Below are 12,649 nucleotides of genomic sequence, written 5' to 3' on the forward strand. Positions count from 1 at the left end.
TAATAACATTTTTCTGTGTTTTTAAATACTATTTCTGTACATGGACACTATAAAGAAGAAGAGTGCTGGTATTAAACCTACAACATTATTTTCTTAATATTTTGAAAAATATGTGTTTGCATATTCAGATAGTTATACTATAGGTACTCTACATAAGTGTACCAGAAAAAGTTTAAAACCGTTACACAAATTCACTATCGACTAGGATAGATTTGTGTGAAAGTAAGTCATGTAGCAAGGCATCACTGTCAGAATACAGAAATACCTTTGTTACAAAGAACTGCATTGTAGCTTATATGTTGTATGTGTTTTATGATAGTTTCTATTGCATTGTAATTCTACTCATTCGTACTAAACTTCTGCTTTGAGGGTTAAACCTGAGAGAGATCAGGCACCTTAGCTCCCCATCTAATTTTCCATTCTCTCTCTTTTTTTTTTTTTTGAGGAAGATTAGCCCTGCACTAACTACTATCAATCTAGCTCTTTTTGCTGAGGAAGACCGGCCCTGAGCTAACATCCATGCCCATCTTCCTCTCCTTTATGTGTGGGACACCTACCACAGCATGGCTTGCCAAGCGGTGCCATGTCTGTGCCTGGGATCCAAACCGGCAAAGCCCAGGCCACCAAAGCAGAACCTGTGAACTTAACTGCTGCGCCTCCGGGCCGGCCTCCGTTCTCTTTTTCTAATTCCGCTGTACTGAGTGCTGCCATTTTCCCTCTTCACCCCCAGCCCCAGCCTATATTAGGCTTTGCTAAAATGTGGGATCTGTGTGTCTTTTGACCTATTTTCTGACAATCATGTGAAGAAAGAGTTAATTTTGTAGTATTTGTGTATTCATTCTTTTTTTTTTTTTACATCAGGGAGCATTATTGTACAGGAGGAGTCATTACAAACTGCTTACATTTAGCAAACCGGCACGTCCTCTTGAAGGACCGGAATACATTCTCCAGACCAGTAGTTTCGAACTGTGTTTTGTAGAAGCTTGATTCCAAGGAAGTGCTTCAGGGGCCACAGAAATCCCACTTTAATGTGAACAACTCCAATTTATGTTTTTTAAATTGGCATTCCAAGCAAAGTTTTGTTGCTAAAATTGGTTTTACTGCACTGGAAAAGAAAGATAAACTATTCTTTAGAATATTTCCTGTAATTGACTTGTGGTTGCTTATGTTACAGCCCACAATTGATGAGAAAATTCAGCTGGTACCGAAAGCGCAGCTGGGCAGCTGGGGCAAAGGCAGCAGTGGTGGAGCAAAGGCCAGCGAGACTGGTGAGTACGGAGCGCCCCTCTCGGGGGCTGGGACGCGTTCTCTCAGCACTCTCCTTCCCGCACATCTCCACAGCCATTTCATAACGATTTGGGGGAAAGGTCTGTAGACTAGTTGTGCCCAAACTTATCTGAGTCCCTTTCTGACTAACAGAAATTGAGGGTTTCCTCCTAAGAAGGATTCTTAAGTATTTTTTAAAAGTTTTTTAGTTCAGTTGGACTTTTTAAGACTTTGCTCTGTTAGGTTCCGTTGTTGTTGTTCACAAATTCAATATAATTAGAGAAATAACTGGGACCCCCAAATTAAAAGGGCTACTCATTTTGCTCAGAAAAAGAATATTAATACCTAGAAGCATTTAATTTCAGGGAGTTGTAAAAGAATAAACAATTAGATTGAAATGCTTTTCAAAAATCTTTATCAAAAGTAAGATTTCGAGGTGCCAGCCTGGTGGTATAGCGGTTAAGTTTGCATGTCCCGCTTCAGCAGCCTGGGGTTTGCCAGTTCGGATCCCGGGTGTGGACTATGCACCGCTTGTCAGGCCATGCTGTGGCAGGCATCCCACATATAAAGTAGAGGAAGATGGGCATGGATGTTAGCTCAGGGCCAGTCTTCCTCAGCAAAAAGAGGAGGACTGGCAGCACATGTTTGCTCAGGGCTAATTTTCCTGAAAAAAAAACCCCACAAAGGTCAGATTTTGAGAGATTTGACCTTAGGATTGAAATGTTCGGACCATCACAGACATCTTCAAAGCTGAAGAAGCCCAATGGAATGAATAAAAAGTTTGCTGTTAACCTCCTTCCCATATTTCCCTTCCACTGAATAATTTTGGCCTTTTTTTCTTTAAATTTTAAAAAATTTCATTATTCATTTAAACCCACATGCATAATTTTACATAAATGAGATCATAGCATTTCAATTAGCTTTTTTTTAAGTGAAATATTTTGCTTTGTTTTTGCTTGCCTCCCTCCTTCCCCTGTTTATCACTCCCACCCCCATGCCCTACCAAGGATAATTTATGTTTTTGAAGGAGGAAATAGTTGTAATGAACAAAGGTTTCTAAATTCTTTTTTGCATACAAATTTCCTCTAACCCTTTACTTCTAAGAGTATGGTCTGTGGACCCCAGGGGATTGGCATCACCTTGTTAAGCTTGTTAGACATGTCGAGTCTCAGGCCCCGCCCCAAGGAGGCAGATGAATTAGAAGCTATATCTTAGTCATGTGATTTGTATTTTTTTCTCAATCTTCAACACCTAGATGCATTACGGTCAAGTGCTTCCAGTTTAAACAGATTCTCTGCTTTACAACCTCCAGCACCCTCAGGGTCTGCATCATCCACGCCTTTAGAGTTCGATTCCCGACGGACCTTAACCAGGTTAGAAGCTTACTCTCCATGTGAATTCAAGACTAACCGGCTTGTCAGTCAGTCTCTCTATCAATCTGTCTCTCTGTCTTTCTCTTTCTTTTTCTCTGTCTTTCTCTTTCTTTTTCTCTCTCTCTCTCTGTCTCCATCTCTCCTCCCTCTCTCTCTCTCTCTCCTTCTGTCTCTCTCTCTCTCTCCCCCCCTACACACACACACACACAGAAAGATTATGATGATAATCCCTATGGATGGATTCTTTTCATCCCTAAGGTTGATTTACTTTTACTTTTCCTCCTTTAATATTCACATTCTGTAATTTCCAAAATAAGAACGTAATTGGTTCGTAGATTTGGGGTGTGGTCAAAGGAAAGGGCAGATTATCCGGCACGTATCTAATAGTTTGCTTCTTAAGAAAACCAGGCCCACGCAGAGAGCCCTGGAGCTTGTGTAGGGCTCTCCAAGCTAATGCCTCAGGATGCTCCAGATTCTCCTAGCAGTCTCAAGCACGTGAATTAAAGGGCATGACAGTCCACCCACACACTTTTCTGTCACACTGTTTTTCAAGTTGTATTTGAGGTTTTTATTTTTTAGTACTCTTTGTATTCTACTATCTTCCTGTTTTCGTTTTTGTAGGATTGATACAGCCAAGTGTTCCGTTGGCTGGTTTATGGAGAGTGGATGAGAGCGTGTAATATAGTGACAGAGAACAAAAGTTTTGATATAAGCACTTTCAAAACTGAAGTTTCTTTAAGCTCTCAAACTTTTGGTTTTTATACTATGGCAATCAGTTTGGCAAGGGAGACTTTCTAAACTATGTTACTATTCCCTTGGCTTCTGAAACAAAATGTACTTAACGCAAGTCAACTTCTTAATTATGACTTGGATTATCATTGAGCATCTGTTGTGTTATTGAGGTGTTTGTGGCTCTTTACCCTGCCAGACATTTCCCCCAGTGACTCTGCTTTGTGAGTACTTGTGTATGTTGTTTCATAGTGGTTCGGTTGTTATCATGCCTCTGAGTCTTTCCTCTTCTCTCCCTTTTAATTTGCTGCTTCTGATCTGCCATGAGCCAAGGAACTTTTTGCTGGTTAGAGTTATCTAAAAGAAGACTAAGTAGGGAGATATGGGAAGATTCTCTCTTAAAATGAGTGAAGTATGTGACTGGCTATTCAAAAACTATTTCTGCTACTTGATTATCAAATATTTTCCATATATTTGAAATTTCTGAATAACTAAAGTATCATTGTATAATTCTAAGGTAGTGATACCATGCTCTCTTGGTATTCTGTTGACCTTTTACTCATTTAGCTTATACATTCATCACTGTCTTCTTATTCTTATGAGATTTTTAAAAACTAACATAAGGAGTCGCCATTGGCTTTTTAAAATTGTAAGTAGTATCCCTTTGACATTTAAGAAAAACTTAAAGCATATCTTAATATTCCCTTTAAAGCACTGATTTTACTTGTTTACGTAAATAATTACACTTTGAAATATCATTTGTGCCTCACACATCTAAAGTTATCTGTGAAAAATTATTCTTCTTACTTTTAGAAAGTTTTACTGTTGTTTTATAACTTGAATACATGGGGATGGGTGGTCTTTCCTTTGAAAAGTGTTTTGTCTTTTAAGTCGTGGAAGCATGGGCAGGGAGAAGAATGACAAGCCCCTTCCGTCTGCAACAACTCGTCCAAACACTTTCATGAGGGGCAGCAGTAGTAAAGACCTGTTAGACAATCAGTCTCAGGAAGAGCAACGGAGAGAGATGCTAGAGACTGTGAAACAGCTCACAGGAGGCATGGATGTGGAAAGGAGCAGCACTGAGGCTGACCGAAGCAAAACCAGGGAGTCAGGTGAGTGACTTGATATGAACAGGTACAGATGAAGATTTGGGCCTTAAATTTAGAAGGGAAGATACAAAGGAGACTTTGTGTCTGAGTAGATTTCAGAATCTATACATGATAACACACACACCAGTGCCTTAGAAGTTAAAGGTAGGGCCGGCCCTGTGACCAAGTGGTTAAGTTTGCACACTCCCCTTCGGCTGCCCAGGGTTTCGCCAGTTCGGATCCTGGGCAGGGACATGGCACTACTCAGTAGGCCATGTTGAGGCAGCATCCCACATACCACAACCAGAAGGACCCACAACTAAAATAGCAACTCTATACTGGGGGGATTTGGGGAGAAAAAGCAGGGGGAAAAAAGTTAAAGGGTATCTTCATAGTTTTGTAACATATTCTCATTACCCAGATATCCCTTTGTTCAGCAAATTGGTGAATTTTCTTTTTCTCTATTAAATGTGATGATGATGAGGTCCTCTTGCTGTATATTAAGCAATCTGAATTTCTTACAAGTTCCCTGAATAACACCCCACTGTGCATTAGAGTGCCTGTGCATTGTAGAACCCCTCAAATGCGTGAAAATTCTGACATTTTTAGCATGTATATGCTTAGAGGACCAACTCAGATAATGGTCTTAAAATTACCACATGTATTTAACCTATCTCTGTTTCAGTTTTCTCATCTGTTATATTGGGATAATATACTTACCCTGTAGGGTTATTATGAAGACTAAATGAGATGTTAATACGTGTAAATATTTTGAACATTACCCAATAAATACAAAGTTTTCGAAAGGAATTAGATGTCATGATGATGATCATGACAGCAATGAAAAATATTGAAAGATAATTTTCAGCATTTTAAAAATATTGATCCTGAAGTAGTATTTGTTGTTTATAACATTTTTATAGCTTTCAGATTTGTTTCACTCTTTAAATTGTGTCTCCTACCTATGGTCTCTAAATGGATTTCAGAGGCAAATTGAAATGTCTTCTCCCAACAAACAGGTCTCAGATTTTTAGCTTTAGGGACATATGGCTCTCTTTTCTGTGCTAGATCCTTTGGGAACATAACAGGATAGGACAAGAAAGTACCTTGTGTTTAGTGACTAATGTAGCACAGCTGCCCTATGCATGTTTTCTGTGTGGGTCGTTTGTTCATTCACCACATGTACGCAGAGCGTGTAGTGACCTCTGGGCCCTTGATTCCTGCTGTCGGCCTTCAGCCTGCTGGGTCAGGAAGACCTTTGTCAAATAATTCCACTAAAGAGTATATATATATATATATATATATATAAAGTGCAGACTGAGGAAGATGATATGAAGGAAGGGAACATAGTTCTGAGATAGTGCTTAACAAACAAACTATATGGAATTGACACAGAGGGATGTCAGGGAGGTTTCCTCAGGTCTAAAGGACCAGTAGGAGTTAAACAGGTTTGCGAGGAGGGACGGGTATGGAGCAGAGAAAAAGAGCATTCCAGACAGGAGGAGCACCATGAGCAAAGTAGTAATAGATGGAACCATGGCATGTTTGAGCAACTGCCAAAGACCACTGTGGGTAGAGCTCTGCACGATTGTGCAGGCCTCATGTGATCTTGATCATCGAAGCCATGGAGAGGAATCCAAAAACAGAAAGGAACGAGAAAACTCTTAATTATAAAAGTTTGTCGGGACTGGCCCCATGGCGGAGTCGTTAAGTTTGCCTACTCTGCTTCGGTGACCCAAGGTTTCGCCAGTTTGGATCCTGGGCACAGACATGGCACCACTCATTAGGCCATGCTGAGGTGGCGTCCCACATAGCACAACCAGAGGCACTCACAACTAAAATCTACAACTAAGTACTGGGGGGCTTTGGGGAGAAGAAGAAGAAGAAGAAGAAAAAGCAAAAGAAGATTGCCAACAAATGTTAGCTCAGGTACCATCTTCAAAAAAAAAGTTTATACTAGCCCTATATCCTTTTAATTGTTATGGATTATAAGTTACTTAGTGCCTATCTATTCTAAAATAAATGTTTCTGTATTCTGCTTTTAGGTATCTTTGTCAAATTTGTATTTATTTTAATACCTTTACTGAAAAAACAGTGTAACAACATGTAAATATTGTCAACCATAAATCCACCATTTTAATGATAATTTTTGCCATTTTTACTTTCTCACTTTTTTAACCTCACTAGTAGCAAAATCAGAAATTCCAGCAACATCAGCCTCTGACAAGCCTACATTGTCAGAAGAGGAGATGGAGAGGAAGTCCAAATCTATCATTGATGAATTTCTACACATTAATGATTTTAAGGTAAATGAAATTTTTAGAAACAACAGCAGCACCCGGAAAGCCCTGTCGCAGAGAGACATAGTATCTTGGTTCTGGTCTAAAGCAGTCGTCGTTGTCGACTGATAGGACTTGGAGTGAGTAATCCAAGTCCCACACACTTCAGTTTGCACAACTCTTATGCATTTCTGCCAAGTACTCTCTTTGGTATTGATACTATGGTGCACAAGATCAAGTGGCGGGAAGACAGAATGGGTACCAATCAGTCCCCACTATGGGATAGTCAAATTGATATTAATGAAGAAAACAACACATTATCATCATGAGGCCTTCCTGCTCCCTATATATTACCTGTCATAATCTTTACAGTCATTTTATTGTCATTTTCATATAACCTTAAAGTATGACAGGCATTACTTTTTCTTTATTTCATAAGTGAAAAACTGAGGCACAAAGGAATAAACAACATGCCAGGGTCAGACGGCCTGAGTGAAACATTTCAAGATGTGGCTTTGAATTTGCTTTAACCCTAACCCCCTTCTTGAGCTTCGTTTTAAGATGGTAGTGAATAAGATAGACATACTGCCTGGCTTCATGAGCCCTATAATCTAGTGGCAGAGATAGTCCGTAAACAGATAATTCCACGAATAGTTATTTAAATTGTAGTTGTAATACATGCTAGTAGACCTCTGGGGTCTTAGAAGGATCATGTAATAAGATCTAGTTTAGGGATCTGGAGTCAGCAAGGCTTATATTTTAAAGTATTTGTCAGATATATTAACTACTTTTTGCTATGGCATTATGTTATTAAAAATTCTTTCACGCTTACTTGTTCTCTTGACAATCTAGTCATTATTTGCTTTCTATACATAAAAGTCACCTTGGTTAACTATAGCCAGCCCACCCTTCTAAAACCCTCAAGCCTCTGAAATTGTCCAAAATTCAGAAGAAGTTTTGATTATGAGTGAGTTGGAGAAGAGTACTTTGCAGAAGCCCTTGGAAATGCAACAAAAATAAAAGAACATTAACTGGAAAGAGCCAAAGAATATGCTTCATATATTATGATTTATTAGATTCCTGGAAAATAAGGAGTATTCTTGTAAACTGGCAGCACAGCTTTTTTTCTTTCGTGGAAGTAGGGAAATGTGAAAGACAAGAAAATGGAAAAGCTAAGAAAGATGAAAAACGAGACAATAAGGAAGCAAGCAGTGGAGATTGGCTTTAGAAATAATTTGAAGGATGTACAAAGTCAGTAAGCAACAAATACTTTGAAAGGGGAAAAGTATGACCCTGTGATGAATTGGAAGTGGGAGAAAAAGAGCTTAGTAACATTTAAGTACAACAAGAGGACTCTTTGAAGAGTCATTAGTGCTAGCCCAGACCTGCGGTATGGAAGACAGAGTTGGTTATGACTCAGGAATTTCATTGTGCAGTGTACAAGGAAGCTTGCTGCAAAGTGGCGATAAGAACCAGGTAATGATGTCAGACATAGTGAGGGCTTACTGTGTGCTAGGTGCTATTCTATATGTTTTATATATATTAGTTCACTTCATCCTCATAACACCTTCCTGACATTAATATTATTAGAATAGCCATTTTTACAGATAAGGAAACTAAGATGCAAAGATGTAAGGTAACTTACTGTAGGTCATGCTGCTGCTAAGTGGCAGACTCAGGGTTCAAATCCAGGCTTCTAGCTTTAGAGCATAAGCTATTTTATTGCCTTTAGGGTATTAGTGTGTCATGCTAAAGGATTACCTAAGGAAGAGTGTTTTTCTGACATCTTAATAGGTGCTATTTTTCTTAACAATAATGCAGATTAATATTTTTGAACCTTAGCTTTATGTTTGGCAATGTGCCAAGTGCTTTTATATACGTTTTTAATGCAATCCTCACAATAACCCTATGATAGGAAGTCAAGGCTGAGAAATTAGGTTACACTTGTAAACTCATGCTGTAGTAAGTAAATGGCAGAACCGGGATCCAAACCTACATTTGTCTAAATCCATAGCCTGTGTGTTTAGCCTCTGTGATATATATTTATTGAGTACCAAAAACGTGCCAGCCACATTTTAGGGAATACTGCCTGGATATACTGTCATATATGTAGTAAACACAATAGTCTGCCTTTATGAGTCTTTTATGGACCTTACATTCTAGTGGGAAAGCTCCCCGAAAGACAGGTAATAAATAAACAACAACTGCAAAAAGAAAAATAATGTTTCAGTGCATAGAAATTAAATTAGGTGATGTGATAGCCAGTGATTGGGCAGTCACAGAGACTATAGGAGGTGTCATTTCAGCTGAGAGTACAAAGACAAGAAGAATAAAAAACCATGAGAAAATCAGGGAGAAGGGCAAGACTATGAACTGCTGTGACATTAGAAGTACCAGGATAGAGTTAATTGGCATTATATGCAGATTCAGTGAATAAATTCCCATTAGAAAACACTTAGTCACTTCAGGTTAAATACTCAGGGTTGAATACTTGCATTCATTTCCACTCCCTCCTGAAAAGGTGTTATGATGATAATGCTGGGCTTAAAAGCAGGTAATAATCCACAAGGATAGAGAGCATACATACAAGACAGCAGCAACAGTCCGAAAGTTAGAAATTAGAAAGATGAGTGGTAATTTATTTAGCAGACAATGAATGCCTGTAAGGTGCAGATGTAGCTAGAAACAGAAGGATTGATTGGTTAAAAGTGTATATGCGAAACAGTTTTATATAACAGCTGTCCCAAATGTTTCAAAAATGCCAATGTCATAAAAAGACAGAGAGAGAAAGGATGATCTAGATTAGAGTCTAAAGAGATATCATGACATGTAGTGTCGCGTTTTCAGCTGGATCCTAGAACAAGAACAGCAAAAAGCTGTATTGGACATTTGGGAACAATTGTGGGTATTCAAATATGTACTATGTATCAGATAATATGTTCATTGACGTTCTTATATGAGAGTTAAATTTCTTAGATGTACAGAAAGAAAACGAACAATTGATGATTCTAAATTGAAGTGAAGGCGTATACGTTGTATTACTCTTTAATTTCTCTGTAGGTGGAAATTTTTTCAGATAAAAAGTTGACATGGGCAAGGTATTGAGTGGAGTAGCAGAGGGGAAATAAAGCCATGTTGAGACATCTGGATGTGTGTGCCTTACTCCCTTCTTCATTCAGGAGGTTGCCCTTCTCACGTGCATCTTCCCCCTCAGAACAGCTACTCTCTTCAGAGGTTGAACCAAAGGATTTTGTACTTAGAAAAAGTTGAGATAGCTGAGGGTAGGGAGGCACACTGCTGTGTTGGTGACTCAGCGACCCAGGCTGCCAGGCTTTTACCCTCCAGACCAAAGATGCGGACCTAGCCAGATCATCCCATGGTAAGGACCAGTTCACAAGCCCCACACTTCAAGAACTTCCTAAAAGGTTTTTAGTATAGTCACACACCGCCTAATGACATTTCTGTCAATGATAGACCACATATGCGATAGTGGTCCCATAAGATTAGTACCATTTATCCTAGGTGTGTAATAGGCTATACCTTCTAGGTTTGCATAAGTACACTCTTATGATGTTCGCACAATGACGAAATCTCCTAAGGATGCATTTCTCAGAACATACCTCCATCGTTACGTGACGCATGCCTGTCTTTAAGCTAACCGTATTAACTTTCCTATGAAGGAAGACCTTATCTATTGAAGATTTTGCAAATATTAACATACCCAAACAGAATTACCTCATTTGCCACATTAAGGCCTTTGAATCATGACATTGAATTTCTGTTTCATAATATACCCTTTTCAGTTCTTTAAATGCTCATAAGATAGTTAAACATTATGTATAAAAATATATTTTTTTACTCTGGTCCTTTGAGTGATCTTTAATGTAATTGTTAACCTAAACACATTAGCCTTATAAAAATATACATTTCTTTTGTTTTTAAATATGACTAATATTGCCCATGTCGGCCTGCATTTTACTGAGCTATATTAATGCTTAAAAAAATAAGAAAACTGTCTTGTTCATAGAGCTTTCTACTGAGTTTTTCATAAGTAAGAGATTTTAAACTTATTTTAACACTATGGTAATGCTATTCATATTTTGGAGTAAGCTTTTATTTGCTATTTGAACAGGAAGCCATGCAGTGTGTGGAAGAGCTGAATGCCCAGGGCCTGCTACATGTGTTTGTGAGAATGGGAGTGGAATCCACCCTGGAAAGGAGCCAGATCACCAGGGATCACATGGGCCAATTACTGTATCAGCTGGTGCAGTCAGAAAAACTCAGCAAACAGGACTTTTTCAAAGGGTCGGTATCCTCCTCAAGAGTGGTATTCAGTTACTAGGCTCTTCAGTAGTAAAGTTTAAAAGTACCTATCTTTTTAAGTATTTAGCTTTTTTCATAGACTAGAATTGGGTCCGCTATAATATGTTGATGTGTAATATATTGATAATGTGTTGGTTGATACGATGGTGTTTTGTAGATTGTGCTAGGGCATGAAAATTATCTTCTGGTGTTCTGTATCTTACTGTTAGACCTGTGTTATCATGTAAGTAGGGTAGCAGACACCCCTTAACTGCACGGATACTCTGAGGCCCTCACAAGCCTATTTACATGCAAGCACCTGCATATTCTTTAAGGAAAAAGCTTTTCTTTATGAAAAAAATTCCGGAAAATTGACTTAAACTTAAAAGCCTTATCCTTTCAATAAACCATAGTTATTTTGGCCAGGAAATGCTTGTCTGTCCACTTTAGCCCCATAGAAGGATATGTAACTCCAAGTTCTTAATGATTTAGCCTGTTTCAAGTTGGTTTCATTGTGATTCCTGTTGATGCCTGGTTTGATGAAATCTGGCTGTCACTGATGTTGTGTTCTCATACAATAAGGTTCTGATATCTTTGTGATACACCATCATCACAAGTGCATGGATCAGGTTCGTTGTGTTTTAGCCACAGAACCTTACCCAGGCTTAGCTTCTAAAACCAATGTTTAAGGTGAAGATTGTGTAGAGTAGAAAATTTGTCTTTGGAGCCATGTTGTGCAAATATAAGCATAGAATCATACCCAGCACTGACAGGTGCCCACTCTAAGGGAACAGGAACTCCTGAGGGCCAAACATCAGATTCCCATCTCCCATCTTATACTCACTCGAAGTATATGCTCATTGAGTGGAATGGCAGTAATAATTCTGCGCTTAAGTTATTTTTCCCCTTATAAGTCTTTTTTGCCAAGCCCATATTGTAGTCTTGTAAATTAAATGTGCATGTGATGAAATGTACTGTATATCTTTCAGATATGGTCAACCTCTTAGAATCGTGTAACCATTAAATACCAAGATTGAATGTACTTAGGAATAATTACTGATTTGATTTTGTGAGGAATGATGACATTGTCTTCAAGGTCTTGGAATGTGTATACTTGCCCCTAGGATCCTTAAATAGTTGTCTTTCAGCAGTAAATTAGTTTTCTCTCAATTCAGTGACTAACTAGACTAAGGCCGTCTGAACCCAGTTAACTTCATAAGAAACTGGCGAAAATTGCTGTGATTGTCGGCCTTTAAGGCCAAGGTGGTTTCCCAGTTTTAGAAGAGAAATCTGTGGTTCACTTCAGTAACCAGCCAGTGAGAGCAAATGAGGGTATCTACACTCTCACAAATTGAGCTCTGCCCCTAGCCAACTGGAAACTACAATTTCAAGCCCTTAGAAACTACAGTTGCAGTAACTATTATAGTAATATATAAATATTTGCTTTTCACCCAGATATTATGATACATTCACGAGAAAATTTTGAAAATGAGAATGCTAGATTACTATTTACCATTATCTGTCTTTCTTCAAACTATACGCAGAAGTTGATTAGATCTCTGTCCTTACATAACGTTGTGGGGGAGCATCTAAGGTCATCTTCCTTGGATAA

At 38.6% G+C, this 12,649-nt stretch overlaps 1 protein-coding gene across 49 annotated transcripts in view; it reads left to right on the plus strand.

The window, feature by feature from the left end:
- The window catches only part of EIF4G3 (eukaryotic translation initiation factor 4 gamma 3), a 319,678-nt gene that overhangs the window by 276,752 nt on the left and 30,277 nt on the right, over nt 1-12,649 (plus strand). For 36 of the 49 annotated variants that reach the window (XM_070599696.1, XM_070599791.1, XM_070599639.1 and 33 more), the window contains 5 exons: nt 1,175-1,268; nt 2,522-2,639; nt 4,260-4,480; nt 6,644-6,762; nt 10,868-11,040. In XM_070599696.1, the coding sequence (XP_070455797.1) occupies nt 1,175-1,268; nt 2,522-2,639; nt 4,260-4,480; nt 6,644-6,762; nt 10,868-11,040 (725 nt within the window). The remainder of the gene's footprint in view (nt 1-1,174; nt 1,269-2,521; nt 2,640-4,259; nt 4,481-6,643; nt 6,763-10,867; nt 11,041-12,649) is intronic. The other 13 variants (XM_070599803.1, XM_070599840.1, XM_070599670.1 and 10 more) reach the window with 1 other exon arrangement.

Source organism: Equus przewalskii, chromosome 2, assembly GCF_037783145.1.
Source record: "Equus przewalskii isolate Varuska chromosome 2, EquPr2, whole genome shotgun sequence".
NCBI classification, from domain to species: domain Eukaryota; kingdom Metazoa; phylum Chordata; class Mammalia; order Perissodactyla; family Equidae; genus Equus; species Equus przewalskii.